An 18852-nucleotide genomic window follows, 5' to 3' on the forward strand; every position below is an offset into this window, starting at 1 on the left:
CTCCGGTGCGTCGCTACCGGGTGCACCACGATCCAGTCCGGCAAACAGTGTACTTTGTCCAGCGAGGTCTTGGGAGCATGGGAGCATGGTGGGCATGGTGAACTTGGGGGTTGGTCCGATGTCTTGACGGAGCCAATGCAGGCAGCAGCCAGGATACGTTCACTGGCTGCACTTGCGCGCCTTAGGCTTATCCTGCGGTCAGGGAAGTCGGCGGACGGACAGGATGTGTTACTCCACACCGAATATGAGCGCTCATCCGGTGGGCACATCTCCGATCCTGTGAGCCCATGCTTACTGCAAGCACCGGGCCCCGCCAAATTCACCATGCGCATCCACTATCCACATGTCACACTCCACGTCACTGGATTCCTGTTCACTGCGACCAGTCACAGTCAGGCGAAGGGTCGTCCCATCCCAGCGGTCAGACATGGGTGCGGATAAAAATCCTTTCCCACATCGTGTCAATATCATGCTGTGACGAGGCTATTGCACCCATCTATCTGCACCTGCAACCGTCTGGTGCCCGTGTGAACCCGTTCATTAACTCGTATACATCCGTATAGCCGGCTAGTTGAGGAAAGAACATTCGAGAGCCTTCGCCTACGATACTACAAGGGCGAACTGTACCGTGGTATGTTATGCACATGTACACCACAAACGGCGCTGAGTTCGCCATGGCCACGGACTCAGTCAAGTCCGAGAAGCTCCAGTTCATAACCCCCGTGGGCAAGCCCGATCCTCGAGCCTGGGAGAGCTCGATCTTCGAGGGCTGCGCCATCGCACAGTACGTGTTTTGCCTCCGCACCGACACTGGTAGTCTCCGGAAGCATGCAAGCATGCATCACCGCTGTTGCCTCCGCCAAGAACATGGTGTCGTGGACCGCCGCCGCCAAGTACATTGAATCTGCCGCCGCTGCTGGCAAGGACATCACCGCCGCCGCCAAGGACGAGTCACTGAGAGGTGCTTCAATGTCCAAGTTGCTGAGTGGTGCATGCATGTGTCATCGCTGCTACTACTGACAAGGACATGTGGGCGCAAGCCGCTGCTGCCAAGGCCATGCTGCCGCCGCCACCAACGACGACACCAACGACGAAGAGCTGAGCGGTACCACCAAGTACAACGTCGCTGCCGTCGCTGCCAAGGACACGGTGCCGCGAGTCGCCGTCGCCAAGGACGAGATGTTCGGTGGTTCCAAGGACAAGCTGCTCGGAGGTTCAGATACTCATAGGTTCCGCCACCAAGGTCATGGTGCAGCGAGTGGCCACCATGGACGAGATGCTTAGAGGTACCACGGCCAAGGCAAATACAGTAGAACTATCGCTGAAGAGAATAGTGGACGGGTAATAATACTTCATCAAGATTGAATGCACAACTAGTTCTTTTAGAAGTCGCTGTAGCGCGTAACACGTTAGAAATGCTTTGATTACATGCACATGCAGAGATACCTGTATCGGAGGCACTTCAAGAGATCCTTATCCAGTGCTCCCGTACGCTCCTCCCTGACAAATAGCTCGAACGACACGAGCACGTAAATGCCGCAGTTATAGCTGTCGAACTGGATACCGAGATCGCCGTCTACCCTGCGGATTCTGTAGCGCTTGACCCGTGCGTCAGGAATTATCGCTACTAGCATCTCAGCTACTACTCGCACCTTTGTCAAATACGATGAGCACATGGAGTCGTACAATAGCACGTCGTTTTTGGTTAGGTCGATCATGATGCAGCACCAGTGGATTCCGCTTACGTTGATTGGTATCAGCACTTTCTCGTCCGACATGCCAAAGAAAATCTCCCGAATCGTATCCATATTCACGTTCACCTCACCGCGCCGGCCAATTTGAATGTAGGTGGGATCCACAATAACGACAGCATGGTTCTGGCGGAACATTTTCTTCATCAGCGACCGCATCGTTGAGTCGCCTAGACAACCCCGTGCTACGAGATCTAACGCTTCCGTCTACCATGCAAAACATATATAATTAGTCGGGTGAACTAGACTATGAAATAAGGTAACTTACGCTTGACGAGAGAATCGGAAGGGACTTGAGTTTGTCGATGAGATCGGGGTCTTGAGAAGTGGCAAAAGAACCGGTTCCCAGAGTAACGTCGACGCTGTCGATCCACTTCAACGCTCTTTCAACTTCGGCGATAATTTTTCGAGCGCGATGCCATTTCCGCAAGATTGCAAGAGTAGAGGTGGCGTACACGCCGACGCCAACAATTTCAACAGCGACGTCCCGCTCTGCTAAACCGGATTTTTTTCGCTTGAACGACAGTCACTTTGGTGGCGCACTTGCGAAGAAGGTCGGCCTTAAAAATACGAACGAGGTCGGCGGGTGCTTTCATTGGCTTAGTGAGCATGGTGATCTCGTGGGCAACTGGAGCTTTCACGTTTTGGAGAGCGAAAAGTTGGAATTGTCCGATGATATCAGCGGCCGAAGCGTACGTTGGCTCCTCTCGTAAGCATTCGTCCACATCAGCTTCTTCTCGAGCATGTCCGAGTCGTCCTTTGCCATCGCAATAGCATTGTTCTGCTGAGCTTACTTAACTTTTGATTTCTGCTTTGGCCTTCCTCGTGGTCTCTCAGGGCCTTCGACATTAAATTCATCAGAGGCTTTGACTTCAATTAGGCCTTCTTGTGAATTAAGACGCTTCGTTCTAGGCTTCCCAGCGGCTTTTATCAGCAGGTTTGTTGTGCGTCTTGGCTTCACAGCAGCTTTAGTCAGTAACGTTTGAGTGCGTTTCGTCGTAACAACGGTGCTGACCCGGAGATTCCTCGCTTCTGTTGGCGTTTTGTTCGATCGTTTACCTTGAATTTCCATTGCAGTGCCTAACTCCACCTCGTAGTAGGTCCGGGTACCCGTCTCGATGCCCGACTCGACTCCAGCGCCCGTCTCGATGCCCGACTCGACTCCAGCACCCGTCCCGATGCCCGACTCGACTTCGGTGACCGGTGGAGACCTTGACTTGCCTCCAGCACCCGTCTCGATGCCCGACTTCGCTTCAATGCATGCGACGTTGCCCGAGTCAACTTCAGCTACCGATGGAGTGCCCGATTCGTCTTCGGGACCCGTCTCGATGCCCGACTCGCGTTGATTGCCCATCGCGATGCATGATGCGACTTCGGTGCTCTTCTCCCGGTCTGACGCCGTTGGGGTGCTCGGATCTCTCTGCATATTTGTTGCGGCCTTCGCGATGTTGCTGGTTATTAATTCTGAAGTACCTGTTCTGCCTACAGTTGCTAGCTGCTCGAAGTTGTGCGTCTTGAACAAATCCGCTACTTGACGAAACGCTAACATTGCTGTACGGTACTGAGGCGTGCCCAGGCCAGCCAGCGTATCGCAGATATAAGTCTACAAGAAAAAAGTTTCCTCTCTCGCGTTTTTAAAGTGTCGACCGTTCAGAATCCGGAGTATGATCGCGAGATGTCTGTCGTGGCCAACATTGTGAGCGAGCACGCCTGCAAGCAGATCTTCACTCAGTACCAGTACGCACGTCGCCGTGATACTACCTACCGGTATTACGAAGCATTTCCTAACATCTACTTCATCAAAAACGAGTCCAAGGAAGAAGATGCTCTCGACGAGCCGCGGGCTGAGTACTCTGTGAACAAGCGCAAGTGGGAGTGTTCCTGTATGTTTATGATGACACGCCTACTGCCTTGCCGCCATGTATTTTTCATCCGCCAGGGTATTAAGAAAGAGACGATCATCCCTACCCAGCTTTTGTACCGGCGATGGTTGGTGTCTTCGATACGCGCCACTCCCCCCCCCCCCCCCCGCCTGAGCTCGTACGCCCATCGTTTGCAGTTGACAACGTGCTTTGTGAGCCCGAAGTGCCATGAGACTCCAACAGAAAGTATCGAGAGGCAAAAGCGGTTGCCAACGTGGTAGTACATGATGGATGAAATGCACTCGTCCAGCTCCATGAAAGAATCCACCCACTCTTTTCGTTGTTTCCACGACGACTCAAGGCGATTGTTTGTGTTGTTGCCCAACGTCACACAGTTCTGGTGTTTGTAGGCGCACCACAGCTCTCGGCAGTTATCCCAATTCCGTTTGAAATACCATTCAAACGGATGAGTACAAGAATCATCGACCGCATTTGCACTTCGCTGCATGTGTTCGTCGGAAACCACGTCTTGATCATCAAGTACGTCCTCCAATGCAGCATCACGGCTTCGGTTCTGAGCCAAACCGGTACTCTCGGACTGGCCATCAGTACTCGTGCTAGTAGTTGCCGGAAGCGCTGCCGCAACTGCGCACCGGCCAATTTTCAAGAGGTACCGCATGTATCTCCGATATTTCTCGTACTCTAGTTCCGTCCTAGCGTACACCAGAAGACTCATTGTACAGCGCAGTTGCTCTCTTTGCCACGAGTTGAGCCCGTAGTCAGCAGAACCAATTTCCTCACAAGATACTTGAGCACGTGAAACTGGCACAACAGGAGAGTAGCGTCGGGAAATGCAGTCTTCAGAACGGACATTTCCGTAAAATCTTTGTCGATCAGAATACACTGGATTTTAACCCAACCTCGGTTATTCTTCTTGAACTCTTCAATGGCAGTCAGAAGCGCCGGGCGCCGCTCATTCTGGATAAGAGCGTGCTGGACAAATTGTCCATGGCCGAAAGCATCGTGGGCCATGAACGAAAAAACCTTATACTTTTCGGCATTGGTACCGTGGGTGGCATCGATCAAAATCACTTCCGGAAACTGGTCAAATACTGCTCGCATTTGTTTGGTTTGAAGTGTGATACAAGTTGCAACATCCTGAAAAAATATAAACGCAGACGTTGTTAAAATTAAGCATATTCTCCGTTTCATTAGGGCATGCGCGTACCTTTTCACCAGACCTATCGATAAAGATGCGGCCAACATTTCCGTCCTCTTCTCCAAACTCAGCCATCCAAGCCTTCAGCCGTTGAGCACTTGTCGTCCAACGTAAAGCGTTCTCTCGCTTCTTCAGCCTGTGCATGAGGTTGTGCACGTCGCGGTTGGTGGGCTTGCAGTTTGCGAATGCCAGATTTCTTTGCGCCAGCCTTTCGTAGCACATCTACCGTTTGGAGAACGGCGGGTGCGATGGCTGTCCGGACTGACGCATACTGATCATACAGCTCCTTCGTCAGTTTGTGGTTGTGCACTAAAGACTTTGTAGTAACTTGAATAGCGAGCGTTTCCCCATCCACAACTCTAACACACGCGTTGATCTAACCAAACCAATACAACACGAAATCCCGTTAAAACAGAACTAGGACATCCAAAGCTATAATAGCATCAATAACTCTAATATATAACACACTGATGCCATCAGCGCCCGACCAGTTCCACCAGTGCCCAACCAGGTGCCACAGTGCCCGACCAGCCGCTGCGGTGCCCGATTGGCCGCTGTAGTACCCGTTTGACGCCGAAGGCGCCCAACAAGCAGTCGCAGTGCCCAACCAGCCGCTGCGGTGCCCGACGGATGCGTGTAGAGCCCGACCGGCGCTAGTGGTGCCCGCTAGACCGAATGGCAGCATAGTGGATAGCATACACTTAAAAAAAATACAACCATTACCTGTGCTGTGCATCCCGTCTGCCTTGATTCCTGCCGTAGTCGCTTTCCTTGTCCGCGAGACTTGAACTCACCACTGTGTGTACAGACAAGAGTCTTCGCGTAGAAGCCAAAACTGTCAGGTATGGGTGTACCAGACCCGGTTTTGAACTTTTTTATCTTTGCGTTGCGCTCGGCGGCCGATGTGTTGGTTCTGATGCGGAAAATCTACTGGCACATATCGGAGTTAGATCATCGCTTTCGTGTATTGTAGATACAATGCAAGAACTTGCTTGATAGGACCGAGACTGATACTCATTGATGTACAACTCGAACGCTTTCCAGGAACTGAACTGGGTCTCCTCCAGTGGCCTGTGTCGCCGTGTGAGCTCATGACTCGGGTCTAACGTAACGACGCGGTCCGAGAGAGAGCATCCTGTCGCGTCGTCAGCATCAAGGTCAGCTTCGGCGTCATTTGGCGCCCCGGGTGGCCGTCGCTTTTTCCCCAGAACACAAGCAGCCATGCTTGTACGGCGAGGGGGGGTCAAATGCTTGAGCCCGCTGCAGATTTATGAATGGGTGGTTGGAGATAGAAAGTATACCGTATACGAAGCTCGGATGGATCTCAAACCGTGGTTAGGGTACTTGAGCGGACGATTGAAAAGATGACGCCAGTAGACGGGTGCACCAACCACTCTCTATTTTATTTTCTAATATCGCTAATTTTTTTACGGCACCTCGCTAAAAAACTTAATGTTGCCTAAAACGGGCTTCAGATAAAAGGCTGTTTTCTCTTTTCTTTCTGCTGCTAATTTTTTTAAATCATAGCGTGAAACGGAGCAAATGCGCAGCTTTCGGCTGAGTTATTGAAACGTTTTTTTTTGTAAAAAGTTATGTCCAGAAAACCGAAGTGTTGTTTCTTATGTGGGCCAGAGAAGTACGAAATAGGTTTCAAGGTTCATTCATACACTGCTACTAGCGGAACAAATCGTCTTTTTGGCAACGGCTTCATTTACTTTCGCAAGGACAAGATAAACAAGGCAGTTTGGCACGCCATGTCGAGCGTCAGGTTAGTCGCGGGCCGCTTAAATCATTCTCCTTGCGCGCTGAGAGCTGGGTGTTGCGCCACAGCTGCTTCATCGGCATCACGGTCGCGAGCGGAAGATGCGTGTGGGAAGGCGTGGTGTGGTCGGTCGGAGGATTCGCAAGTGCCTAGCATGCGTAATACTGCGGCAACACTGCAGAACTTACTCTTCTTGGAATGGAAGGGCGAAGAGAAAACAGGTGTGGAGGCGTTCAAGCTCCTCGAATTGGATGAGGCAGGAGGAGACGTTTTCCGAAGTGCCGCATTCACGAACTGGGTCGTAGTATCTTGGTGAGATGGCACACAAAGAAGACGACCTGACCCTGAAAACATAGCTGTACTGAAGCAGCGTTTTCACGAAGGGGGTCTGGCAGAGATGCTGATTTCGGTGAAGCAGGATGCATCTTTCGCTGGCAAACTTGTGATCTTTGACTAACAGAAGGTGCAGTTTACGAAGACCCCGCCAGGATTTTGCCCGATGCTGACCGGACGACCAAAGGTTGTTGAGAATTACCGAGGGAGTTCGATACTCTTAGCCGCGTGCAGAAGGGTTTTGTGAGACGAAATCAGTCCTAGCAATCAATTGGGTAAGCTTACAATACAGCGAATTGTTTTCGGCGATAAGCTTTTCTCGAGTACGCAGTTTGACGCTTGACATTTGTATCTGTCGGTGTCTATGATAACCGCCACAACCGTAGGATGATGTACGCCGTGGGGTTCTCGCACTTGCCAAGCGCATGGAACATTGCGCAGATCAAATCAAATCTGGAGTTACATCCTACGGCTCCCATAAGCTGTAAACGCAATTGTATATGCCATTCTCGCTACATCCACATCCCCGTAAACGCTTAGGTAACCTGCCGTACTAACAGTTTGCTGTCCGTCCCGTAAACAACGGTGAGAGCAGGTTATGCAAAACAACCTACTCAAACTATTTGCTGTTCGAAAAACTTCACAATGGAGATGAAGATTATCCACTCCTCGGTTCATCCGGACCGCCAATAATCAACGATGACTACCGAGCACATCGTTTCTTTGACTTCGAGGCGCCTTAGACTTGAGCCTGCCCAACAAATGCACAACAACGTGAACGCACCACTCACCTCGTTCACCATTTTCCAACTTACACTCAACCGACCACTTCACCCCGACAACCACCAACCGGCCATGAAGTTCTTCACCGTCACCGCTACTGTCGCTGCCTGCGCAATGATCAACATCAACTTCGTCGCCGCTGAAACTTCGAAAGGAGCCTCATGGGCGTACAAGCACAACGACGCCGATATGGCCAGCCCCGAGCAATGGGCCGAGCACTACCCCACTTGCGGCGGCTCGCGCCAATCTCCCGTCGACATCAAAGTGACCACCGGCGGAGGCTTGACGGCTCGCTCGCTATCGTTCAGTGGGTCGTGCGGCGACTTCAACCTCACGGAGTCGGACGAGTCGTTCAAGGGGGCTGTGGTCGGCGGTTCTTGCTCCGTCTCAGCCAACGATGCAACCTACGATTTGACCCAGTTCCACTTGCACTCGCCGTCCGAGCACACAATCGACGGCAAGGCCCTGGACGGAGAGGCCCACTTCGTACACAGCAACAGTGGCGGCTCGGCGTTGTTGGTCGTGGGGCTCTTCTTGCAAGCGGGGGACTTTGAGACTGATCCGTGGCTGGAGGGCCGTGCTAGACGCTGTCACGCCCGACAAGTCGCAGTTGTTGAACCTGTAAGTTGAAGTGTGATGTGCCCGATTGGTCACCAGTTGACAAACTCACCTTGCATTTTGCTGTTCGTGTACGTACCTGCAGCGCCTCGTACGCTGACCTTATCAACACCAAGGCGGACGCTGACCGCGTATACAACTACCCCGGTAGCCTCACGACACCGGCCTGTGACGAGATCGCCGACTGGTGGGTGGTGCCGACGCCCGTCAAGCTCTCCAAGACCGACTTCGAGCGCCTGCAGAAGAACCTCAAGGAGCTGCACGTAGCCGACGACGGCAAAAACGCTCGCCCCGTGCAGCCGCTCAACGGACGCTCCATCGCCAGTCTCAAGTAACTTACCTCCTTGCCTGAGCACTCCAGTGGGCACACACTGACAAGATGAAAAAACGCACTTTCCTTGCGTACTGCGTACTTGGAGCGTGTTTATCAGCGTTCGTCCAATCTGCATCGTAGCATCTATCCATTCATTCCGTTTGCCAACATTCACAACACGATCGTAGTAATTGTCTGACGTTTATTTTCTTGGTTTCGTTACGAGCCCACGCAAGGCCTTGCATGCGCTCTCTGCATCCGTGTGGTAAATACGTCCTTCCCGTAGCTGCCACGCAGACCAAAGGCTTAGTAGACACGCGCGAAGGGCGGGACGTGCTTGCACTCGTTCTCGTCCAGAGTCTGGTCCTGCACCGCGCGGTAGGCGATGTGCGTCTTGCCCTCGTCGCTGTGGTAAGCGAGCGTGTGCTTCATCCAGTTGACGTCGTCACGCTCCGTGAAGTCCTCGCGGGCGTGAGCGCCACGGGACTCCTTACGGGCCTCAGCACCGTGCATGGTGCAGGATGCGCAGGCCAGCAGGTTGCGCAGCTCCAGCGTCTCCGTCAGGTCCGTGTTCCAGATGAGCGAGCGGTCCGTCACCTTGATGTCGTTGAACTTGGGCACAACCTCATCGATCTTCTCCTTACCAGCCTCGAGCGACTCCTGCGTGCGGTACACGGCGGCGTCCACCTGCATCGTCTTCTGCATCTCCAGACGCAGCTCGGCCGTGGAGATGCTGCCGTCGGCGTAACGCAGCTTGTCCACGTCCTCGATGGCCTTGAGACCACCGTCCTTGGGCATCGGACGCTTCTTATCACCAGGCTTGGTCAGCTCAGCAATACGCAGAGCGCAAGCACGGCCGAACACCACCAGGTCCAGCAGCGAGTTGGCACCCAGGCGGTTGGCGCCGTGCACCGAAGCGCAGGCAGCCTCACCAGCGGCGAACAGACCGGGCACGATCTTGTCCGAGTACAGCTTGCCGGGCTCCGGTAGGCCGTCAAGATCCGGCACAACCACCTCACCCATGTGGTTGGTGGCGATACCACCCATGTTGTAGTGCACCGTCGGCAGCACCGGGATGGGCTCCTTGGTCACGTCCACGCCGGCGAAAATCGCAGCGGTCTCCGAGATACCGGGCAGACGCTCGTGCAGCAGCTCAGGCGGCAGGTGGTCCAGGTGCAGGAAGATGTGGTCCTTGTTCTTGCCGACACCGCGGCCCTCGCGGATCTCCATGGTCATAGCACGTGACACGACATCGCGCGAGGCCAGGTCCTTGGCAGTGGGGGCGTAACGCTCCATGAAGCGCTCGCCCTCCGAGTTACGCAGGATACCGCCCTCACCACGCGAGCCCTCCGTGATCAGGCAACCAGCGCCGTAGATACCCGTGGGGTGGAACTGCACGAACTCAGGGTCCTGAAGGGGGATACCGGCACGCAGAGCCATACCGGTACCGTCGCCCGTGCACGTGTGGGCCGACGTGCACGAGAAGTAGGCGCGGCCGTAGCCGCCCGTGGCCAGCACCGTGTTGTTGGTGTGGAAGCGGTGGAACGTGCCGTCCTCCATGTTGAAGGCCATGACACCCACGCACTCACCGGCGTCGTTCATGATGAGGTCGAGCGCGAAGTACTCGATGAAGTACGACGTGTCGAAGGCCAGCGAGCGGCCGTACAGCGTGTGCAGCATGGCGTGGCCCGTGCGGTCCGCAGCGCAGGCGGTACGACGAGCCTGGCCACCCTTGCCGAACTCCAGGCTCTGGCCGCCGAAGGGGCGCTGGTAGATCTTGCCCTCCTCCGTGCGGGAGAACGGCAGGCCGAAGTCCTCGAGCTCGCGCACAGCCTCCGGCGCCTGCGTTCAAAAGATCACAAGATATCAGCACATAGAAAAACTCAATTGCACGGAGCCGAGCTGACAGAAACACGCCCACTATGGGACGAACACGGGGAGACACGTACCTCTCTGCACATGTAGTGGATGGCGTCCTGGTCGCCGAGCCAGTCGCTGCCCTTGACCGTGTCGTACATGTGCCACCGCCAGTCGTCCTCCGACATGTTGCCCAGCGCGGCGTTGATGCCGCCCTGCGCGGCCACCGTGTGCGAGCGCGTGGGGAACAGCTTAGAGATGCAGGCCGTCTTGAGGCCGGCCTCGGCGCAGCCCATGGCCGCGCGCAGGCCGGCGCCGCCAGCGCCCACCACCACGGCGTCGTACTCGTGGTCCACGACCGTGTACTTGGACGTGAGCGCCGACGTCTCGACGCCGGCCAGCGGCTGCGAGCTGCGCACGGCGAAGCCGCGCGAGGCGGCCGGGCGGGCCAGCGACTTGGCCAGCGCCTGCTTCATCTGCGAGCAGCGCAACATTCTAGCTTGGACTTCGTGGGGAAGAGACCACCGGAACCGCGGAGACCCCGACCGCAAAATCTGAACTGGAGAGAGCGGCTCAGCCGCTGATTGAGCGCCGACTCGAAGTTTGTATGGCCCCTACTGAAAACAAGACAACTGGTTTAACCCCAAACGAGGTTTTACTGTCTCGCCTCGCACAGTCGATATCAAAGTCATATCCGTTGCCGCGGGTTATGTGATTTGGAGGGTGATATATATGGGCTTTAGTAAAGATATACTGAGCAGCTGTTTACCAAGTCTCGGAGGCCGAAAGCTTCAAGTTGTTAAGCGGGGACGAATGGATAAAGCAGGTGCCCCACGTTGTCCACGTCACAGAGCAACGGGCTGCAGCGCAACATGGGCCGAAGGAGGTATCGCCGATATCGTATCGGCACGAGCACCTCCGCCGCTGGATACGAGGGCTTCCGACAATGCACAAACACTTTATTCTATTGGTACTTGCGGCGCCAGTAGTCCTGCTGGTACCACAGAGTGGAGTGGGGCTCGTCATGGTCTCCGCTGTCGTCGCCGTCCACGCTGACGACTGCGCCGGGCCCAGCAGAGGAGGCATACACAGGCAGCCACCGCGGATCTGCAGCTTCTCCGATAGACTCGAGCGTCGTCAAGAGCTCCTCTTGCTGTCGCTGGAGCGCAGATGGGGTATTGGCCCCATTGGCCGCCAGCTTCTGGTCCATCAGCGCGTCCATCGCTAGTCGCTGGATCTCGGCGTCTTCGTCCTCGCTGCGCCTGGCCTCGGCCTCTCGTCGCTGGTCGTCCTTGCCGAACTTGTGGCCTGCTGCTCGTGAGGCGGAGGCTGTGGGCGAACTCGGGATCTCGAAGCGGTCGCTGGGCGAGAAGGAGGTGGCGGACGACCGTCTCCGCTCGTTCGAGTCGAAGAGCTGCTGGAACTGCGCGTGCAAGATGCCGAGCTGCGTGTTGAGCTGGTTCACGGTGGAGAAGTCGCTGAAGTTCAAGGGCACGGGGGCTCCTGCTGGGGCGGGCGGGGGCACCGGATTTGGAGCGGGCTGCGAGCTGCCCCCTGGCCAAGACCACGGCGGAGACCCAACGCCCGAAACTTGGCTCGGCATCGGCCGTTGCGTCAGATACACGCGGATGGTGTGCAGCTGCTCGAGCAAGACCTTGTTGTTGTCCTCGAGGCGACTTACCTCGCGCCGCAGGAACTCGCTCTCGGCCACCGCCGTTTTGAGCTTCTGCTCCGCGCGCTCGCAGGCCTCGTGTGCCTGGTGCTCTCGCGCCACCAGCTCGTTACGCTCTTGCAACGCGCGCATGCTGAGCTCGTCACGCAGCTTCTTGGCCACTGCCCGGCATTTCCGCGCCCACTCATCGCTAGATCGAGTCACACAGGCCTGTGCTAGCTGCGGGAGCTGCCACTCGACGGCTTGCTGCATGCGCTGAAGCTCCTCCGTCCGTCGGATTTCGTCGCGCTTGCGAGCGTCGCGTTCGTCGCTCAGCTCGCGCTCGAGCTTCTGCATCTTCAACTCCACCTTCTGCTTGGACGCGCGAAGCTCCTGGATCTCGGCGCTGGTTTCGATCTCGACGTGACGCGCCTGCAGCGCGGTGAGCTGCTCGCGTAGCTCCATCAGTTGAGCGTCACGCTTCTCCACGCGCGCGGCTTCCTTCGCTCGCCAGGCCTCCGCTTTGGCGAATCTCTCTTCCAAACGAGTGGCCTCGTATTCCTTTTGAGCCACCTGGCTTTCGAGCTCGCGCACGCGGAAGTTGAGCTTGTCGGTGTCTATTCGCTTGTCATGCTGCGCAGATAACAGCTCATCTTGCAGTGTTGCGAGCTGCTTCTCGGCTGCGTTTTTCGCAGTGTTTAAAGCGTCGGTCTGTGACTTCCGCTGCTGCTCTCGGCGTACCAGCACGTCCACCTCGATCTCCAACTGGTTAGCGCGGTCAGTTTGGCTCGATAGCTCTTGCTTGGCAGAGCGCAACTCCTTCTCCAGTGTCGTCGTGCGCTCGATGAGACGGTCGACTTCGCGTTGAAGCTGCTCGCGCTGTTTCTCGAGTGGTTTTACCTGCTGCGCCTGCACGCTTGCCAATTCGCCTCGAAGCTCAACAACTTCCGACTGGAGTCTGGCTTTAGCGGTGGTCTGCTCATCCAGTTGGGCGTTGAGTTGCGACTGTAGCTTTTGAATGCGGCTTTGGGCCTGAGCTTCGGCATCCGCCGTTATACGTTCTCGCTCGAGGACGAGCTGCTGCTGGTGTCGTTGCTGCTCGAAGCTGCTGTTCACTGTCCGGAGTTCGTCCTGGGCCTTGCGAAGATCATCCTGGCACCTGCGAAGTTCGTCCTGCGTTCTGAGCACCGTGGCGTGCAACGTGGAGTTCTCTGACTTCTTCGCTTCGAGATCATGAGTCAACGCGTTGTGTTTCCTAGTCGTTTCCGCCTTTTCCTGCTCGGCACGATCGAGCTGGGCTTGTAAGCTGCGTATCTTCTCCTCCGCCTCCCGGTTCAGCTTCTCCTGTTTGACAAGCGACTCCTGAACGTCTCGGAGCTGATCGCATTTTGTGGCTTGCTCATCCGCTGTGTTTTTCAAGGTGCGAAGCTCTTGCTGCAGCTTCTCGAGCTGCTCACTCTTTGAGGCTTGCTCGCCTGCTGTGCTTTTCAATGTACGGAGCTCCTGCTGGAGTTTCTCGAGCTGCTCGCACTTTGTGGCCTGCTCATCGGCCGTGGTCTTCAAGGTGCGATTTTGTTGTTCAAGCTTCTCAAGTTGATCACGCAGACCTGCGACTTCAGTGGCATGCTGGCGGCGGTCAGTCTCAGCCGATGCCTCCTGCTGCGCAAGCTTTTGCTTGAGCTCTTCTTGTGCTTTTTCGTGAGCTTCCGACGTTGTCTTTGCTTGCTGTTCGAGCTCCGCAAGACGTTTCTGAAGACGCTCGAGTTCCGCCTGCTTGCTCTCGAGGGCTTCTCGGTTCTGCTGGGCTTCTTTTCGCTGAGTCTCCATCTGCTCGCTTTGGGTTTGGCCCTGTTGCTTGACAAGACGCGCGTTTTCAGCCTCAAGCTTGGCCATTTTATCCGCCTGATGCTTCTCGCGCGCGGACGCAGCGCTTTCCTGCTCCGCCAATTTGTCCAGGTGCTGTTTGTCACGTGCGGAGGCAGCACTCTCTTGCTCTGAGAGTTTCGTCTTGAGCTCGTTGACTTTCATCTTCAGGTAATTGCTCTCTTTCGCTTCCTGCTGAGCCGTTTGGAGCTGCCGGGTGGTGTCGGAGTGAGCATTGCGCTCGCGTTCAAGGTCGCTGGTTGCGTCGGCCAGCTTCTTTTCTAGCTGTTGCATCTTTGCGGTTGTTGTGGGCGATGGAGCAGATGCCACTGACGCTGGTTGAGCCGCCGTATCCTGGAAGAAGGGGCCCTTGATGGTTGATGCTATCGAGCTGGGCCTTCTGGAGTTCACCTCGGTGTTCTGCACCACAGTTTGGCTGGAAGGTATCGGGCTGAGAGGGGTCACGACGTCTGTGGTGCTGGTTGAGGACAGCGAGAGCGTTGGTGTGACTGTGGTGGAGGCGCCAGAGCGTCTCGAGCCGAACGATCCCAATCGTGATGTTGCTGGCGTGACACTCGTATCCGCAGTATCTTGCTTCTGCAGTGAAAACTGGGTCGACAATGGCGTTGGCTTTGCGACCGGAGAGTCGTCGTCATCAAGAAGCCAGGATCGGTCTCGGCCAAAGCCTAAACCTGAGGCTGCTGGGGTAGTTTGTGGCCTCTCTGTGGTTGTTGGGGCCGACTCGGAACAGGTGTTATTGCCCAGCTTCCTGGCCGGCATGGATAGGGATGGCGTGGCGAAGAGATCACTGATTCTAGACTTGTTTGGCACTGGAGCTGGCGATGCAACCGGTGTCGGCGTTTCCTCGTCACTAACGTCGTCGAAGCTGTACACGTCAACGCTGTTGCTTGGTGCTGTTGCTGCACTTGTCGCTGATGTCGCCTCGCTGGCCGGAGCAGCAGAGACTTCGGTTGCTGCCTCCGTTGGTGGCGCAGCATGCTCGTCCTTTTTGGCCTGGATAAGATCTCGGTAATGCGCGTCAAGCGGGTGCTCCCAAATGCTTTCCTCTGTGCTCGAGTTGAAGTAGTACAGCGTGCCGTCCTCCGTCTCGCCCTGTTCCCAGTCAGGTGGAAGCTCTGCGAGCAGAGCCTCCTGGACAAGCGGCATCAAGTAGCTCTCGGTGTCAGGGTCTACACCAAGACTGCGCGCATGGTCTCGCAGCGCCTCCTGGAATTCAGGACTGCCGGTGTCCATGACAAAAAATTGTACTACACACTTGTTCTCAGCAACAAGGCAAGCAAACTCCACGTGAGGTGGTTTGGAGAAGAACCACGAATACGTGCATGACATGGGACGAACATCACTTGAAGCTAAAAATGGCCGCAATTGAAACCTCGATCCAACTGTGCCACCGTTCGCTATCTAACATGCTGGCCCAACGAAACAATATTAGTCACCAGTTCGCAGGCCAGTTGCAGTAACTCAACAACTGTGCAATGGAAAATAAAATCATTATAAATCATTCGTACTCCTCTTTCAGCTCGATACAGGGCCAACGCGAATTCACGCACTGATTATCTCATGCCTTACTCCTTGGCCACCTCGATGATGATCTTGCCCTTGGCGCGGTGCGACATACAGATCTTCATGGCCTCCACCAGGTTCTCCAGCGGGTGCACCGAGTCGATCACCGTCTTGACGTGGCCGGCCTCGATGAGCTTCTTGAGCTCCAGCAGGTACTCGGTGCACGGCGCGTTGAAGATCTGGTGCTGCGTGGCGCCGATGGGCGACTCGATGGGCTTGTCGATCACGCCGATGGTCACGAAGATGCCGGTCTGCTCCTTGAGCACCTTCTGCGCGGCGTCGTTCCACGACTGGGACTCGACGCCGCAGTCGTAGACCAAGTCGACCGAGTGCTCGGCCAGCACGTCGCTCCACTTGTCGCTCGTGTAGTCGATGACCTGGTCGGCGCCCAGCGACTTGACCAGCTCCACGTTGCGGTGGCTGCACGTGGCGATCACCTCGGCGCCCAGCGCCTTGGCGATCTGGATGGCGAACAGACCCGTGCCGCTGCTGCCGCCCAGGACGAGCACGCGCTGACCCTTCTGCAGCTTGCCGTACGTGACGAGCGCCTGCCAGCTCGTCTGGCCGGCCAGCGGCACGCCGGCCGCCTCGTTGAACGTCATGTTACTGGGCTTGTGCGCCACGCGCTTCGTGTCCACGTTCAGATACTCGGCGAAGGTGCCCGTGGCGTCGAACCACGGCATGGCGTACACCTCGTCTCCGACCGCGTAGTCCTTGACGTCGCTGCCGACCTCGACCACCTTGCCGGCCAGGTCGTGGCCCACGCGGTACGGGTTCTCGGGCGACGCCATGGTGGACAGGATCATGGACGCGTAGAGACCGATCTTGTAGTCGATGGGGTTGAGCGACGCGCTGAAGACCTTGATCTTGACCTCGTTGGGCTGCACGGGCTTCTGCTCGGCGCTTGGGTTGAACTTGATCTGCTCGAGGAAGTCGCCGAAGTGCTGGTACTCGTAGGCCTTGAAGGTAGCTGGGACGGTGGCGGCCATGGTGCTTGGTTGGTTGGGTTGGGTTGGTGGTGTTGCTGTGCTGTGCTGGACTTGTCGTCGACGGAGCTTTTTGGAGAAGGGTCTCGAGTTGGGAGCAACGAGCGGATGCGTTCCTATTAGCCGCTGACGTACTTGGGGCCAGGGATCCCGAAAAATAAATACGCCCGGAAATATATTTGTATTTTCGGAATCAATATTTTATTGTAGGTATACCTCCTTGGTTTATCCGGTATTTATTCCAGCTTAGATCAAAACTTCTAGATTTTATTTCTGCGGGTGAATATATCCTTCATGATTGAGAAGTTTTTCCCCCTAATTTTCATTGTGTTAACGCCATCAAATTTTCCCTTTATGCTAAAATGATGTTGTTCAGCAACCTTAACACGGATGTGGCGACCGTGGGCAGTGAATCACTGCTCACTGCCAGTGATTGTAAGAACCCATGAAGGTAACACGATTGCAGCAATTTACTGAATAATTTACTGCGTCAGCACGGGGTCTTCAGATTATTTATTTCTTCTCTCCTTGGTATACAAACAAATATGTATTTCGTTAACTTGAGAAAATAGATATATATCGTATTTTCGGCATGCCTGCTTGGGGCTCGGCATGCTAATGATTCGGGTTTTGTAATCGGCCGTCAACTTCCCGGGCGATTGCTCGCACATCCAACCTGGATTTCTAGATGGGCTTTGACTTGGAAAATGTATTGGGTTTATAGGTTCAACCGATGCGTTGGGCCAGATTGCGTGAATCAAATGCTTACACAACCGATCCGTAGCGTTATCCGCAGTGTGCTTGACGACACTCGCCTCATTCCGCAAAAAGATCCCAAGCGCGCAAGTCCCCCTTCAACCCAAGCACCAAGCACCATGGCCGCCTACCCCGCCACGTTCAAGGCCTACGAGTACTACAAGTACGGCGACGCCATGGAGGAGATCAAGTTCAACGCCAACGTGACCCAGAAGCCGATCAAGGCCGACGAGCTGCGCGTCAAGATCTTCAGCGCCGCCGTGAACCCCGTGGACTACAAGCTGGTCACGTACGGCCCGCACATCCTGCCGCACGCGCCCACGGCTGAGAACCCCTTCCGTGTGGGCTTCGACATGGCCGGCAAGGTCGTGGAGGTGGGCAGCCACGTCAAGGACTACAAGGTGGGCGACGAGATCTTCGCCATGCCCGGCTTCGTCAGCTTCGGTACCTTCGGCGAGTACATCAACATTGAGACCAAGTACGTGGCCCCCAAGCCCAGCAGCATGTCGTGGAACGAGGCGGCCGGCGTGCCGCTGGCCGGCCAGACGAGCTGGCAGGCGCTCGTCACCTACGGCAAGCTCCAGAAGGGCCAGCGCGTGCTCATCCTGGGCGGAAGCAGCGGCACCGGCGTGTTCGGCATTCAGATCGCCAAGGCGCTGGGTGCTGAGGTCATCACGACGTGCAGCCACCGCAACGTGGAGCTGGTCAAGTCGCTGGGCGCCGACCAGATTATTGACTACACCAAGGAGAAGTGGAGCGACGTGCTGGCCGAGCACTCGATCGACTTGATCTACGACTGCGGCATGGAGCCGGCCTCGTGGAATGACGCCGCGCAGAAGGTGCTCAAGGAGAAGACCGGCATCTTCGTGACAATTCTGACGGTCGACAAGCCCATCGAGTCGCCCATTGGAGCTACCTTTCACCAGATCTTCAACGCGCCGTGCACCGAGTACCTGCTGGAGGTCAAGAAGCTGATTGACGCTGGCAAGGTCAAGACGATCATCGACTCGGTGCACCCGCTCGAGAACGTGATGGAGGCTTTCAAGATTCAGATGTCCAGCCGCGCCCGGGGCAAGATCATCATCGAGATCGCCAAGGAGTAAGCAGTCACCAAGTGCCAATTGGATGTAATACTGTAGAAACATAAAAATCAACGGAGTGTTGGCCTATACACAACTGTTCTGATTGAAAACCGTGTCACCTCGGTAGAACATGCAAAACTGTTTGGTTTCGGGGACCCCGGCAGGTTATCCTATCTATTGATGCATCTGCACATCTCGTGCCTGCAGCACGAGGCGAAGCGGAATGGCGAATCCCCATCCTGCTTCGCCTTCCCCATTAGAACTCAAACCGAGTAGGTGATCTATTGCGAAATTCGTTGTTGTATTTGTGCCCACTCAGTGATTTGGTTCGTTGCAAAGTGAAAATGGTGGGGAAAGCAACAAAGCAACGGAGATTTGATATTTCCGAAGTCACTCAGTATTTTACGACCATACTCGGTTCTAATCGAGTGC

The 18852-nt window shown here is 55.6% G+C and overlaps 10 protein-coding genes across 10 annotated transcripts; 3 read left to right on the forward strand and 7 right to left on the reverse strand.

Annotated features, from left to right (window-relative positions):
* Positions 1-804: 804 nt before the first annotated feature.
* Positions 805-1390, forward strand: PHYSODRAFT_355220 (hypothetical protein). Its single transcript, XM_009534603.1, has 3 exons — positions 805-998; positions 1041-1213; positions 1260-1390. Exons 1-3 carry the CDS (start codon positions 829-831, stop codon positions 1343-1345), a joined length of 429 nt encoding a protein of 142 aa, XP_009532898.1. The 5' UTR covers positions 805-828; the 3' UTR covers positions 1346-1390.
* Positions 1391-1424: 34 nt separating this feature from the next.
* On the reverse strand, positions 1425-1889 carry PHYSODRAFT_317582 (hypothetical protein; the record flags this gene model as incomplete). Its single annotated transcript, XM_009534604.1, has 1 exon — positions 1425-1889. The coding sequence occupies one exon, from the start codon at positions 1887-1889 to the stop codon at positions 1425-1427; it is 465 nt and encodes a 154-aa protein (XP_009532899.1).
* A 109-nt stretch (positions 1890-1998) lies between these two features.
* On the reverse strand, positions 1999-2274 carry PHYSODRAFT_517250 (hypothetical protein; the record flags this gene model as incomplete). The annotated part of the gene is made up of 1 exon (XM_009534605.1): positions 1999-2274. A coding segment is annotated over one exon (276 nt), but the record flags the coding sequence as incomplete, so codon positions are not given.
* Positions 2275-2659: 385 nt separating this feature from the next.
* Positions 2660-3105, reverse strand: PHYSODRAFT_248904 (hypothetical protein; the record flags this gene model as incomplete). Its single annotated transcript, XM_009534606.1, has 2 exons — positions 2660-2706; positions 2811-3105. 2 exons carry the CDS (start codon positions 3103-3105, stop codon positions 2660-2662), a joined length of 342 nt encoding a protein of 113 aa, XP_009532901.1.
* A 2438-nt stretch (positions 3106-5543) lies between these two features.
* Positions 5544-5902, reverse strand: PHYSODRAFT_379767 (hypothetical protein; the record flags this gene model as incomplete). Its single annotated transcript, XM_009534607.1, has 2 exons — positions 5544-5759; positions 5810-5902. Coding segments are annotated over 2 exons (309 nt in total), but the record flags the coding sequence as incomplete, so codon positions are not given.
* A 1880-nt stretch (positions 5903-7782) lies between these two features.
* PHYSODRAFT_248915 (hypothetical protein) lies at positions 7783-8663 on the forward strand (the record flags this gene model as incomplete). The annotated part of the gene is made up of 3 exons (XM_009534608.1): positions 7783-8209; positions 8295-8331; positions 8414-8663. 3 exons carry the CDS (start codon positions 7783-7785, stop codon positions 8661-8663), a joined length of 714 nt encoding a protein of 237 aa, XP_009532903.1.
* A 284-nt stretch (positions 8664-8947) lies between these two features.
* On the reverse strand, positions 8948-10992 carry PHYSODRAFT_248886 (hypothetical protein; the record flags this gene model as incomplete). The annotated part of the gene is made up of 3 exons (XM_009534609.1): positions 8948-9469; positions 9515-10483; positions 10591-10992. 3 exons carry the CDS (start codon positions 10990-10992, stop codon positions 8948-8950), a joined length of 1893 nt encoding a protein of 630 aa, XP_009532904.1.
* A 3776-nt stretch (positions 10993-14768) lies between these two features.
* PHYSODRAFT_444148 (hypothetical protein) lies at positions 14769-15266 on the reverse strand (the record flags this gene model as incomplete). Its single annotated transcript, XM_009534610.1, has 1 exon — positions 14769-15266. A coding segment is annotated over one exon (498 nt), but the record flags the coding sequence as incomplete, so codon positions are not given.
* Positions 15267-15598: 332 nt separating this feature from the next.
* On the reverse strand, positions 15599-16585 carry PHYSODRAFT_336989 (hypothetical protein; the record flags this gene model as incomplete). The annotated part of the gene is made up of 1 exon (XM_009534611.1): positions 15599-16585. The coding sequence occupies one exon, from the start codon at positions 16583-16585 to the stop codon at positions 15599-15601; it is 987 nt and encodes a 328-aa protein (XP_009532906.1).
* An 872-nt stretch (positions 16586-17457) lies between these two features.
* On the forward strand, positions 17458-18441 carry PHYSODRAFT_516119 (hypothetical protein; the record flags this gene model as incomplete). Its single annotated transcript, XM_009534612.1, has 2 exons — positions 17458-18099; positions 18148-18441. The coding sequence occupies 2 exons, from the start codon at positions 17458-17460 to the stop codon at positions 18439-18441; spliced, it is 936 nt and encodes a 311-aa protein (XP_009532907.1).
* Between the last annotated feature and the right edge of the window lie 411 nt (positions 18442-18852).

Source organism: Phytophthora sojae (genome assembly GCF_000149755.1).
Source record: "Phytophthora sojae unplaced genomic scaffold PHYSOscaffold_7, whole genome shotgun sequence".
Taxonomy (NCBI): domain Eukaryota; phylum Oomycota; class Peronosporomycetes; order Peronosporales; family Peronosporaceae; genus Phytophthora; species Phytophthora sojae.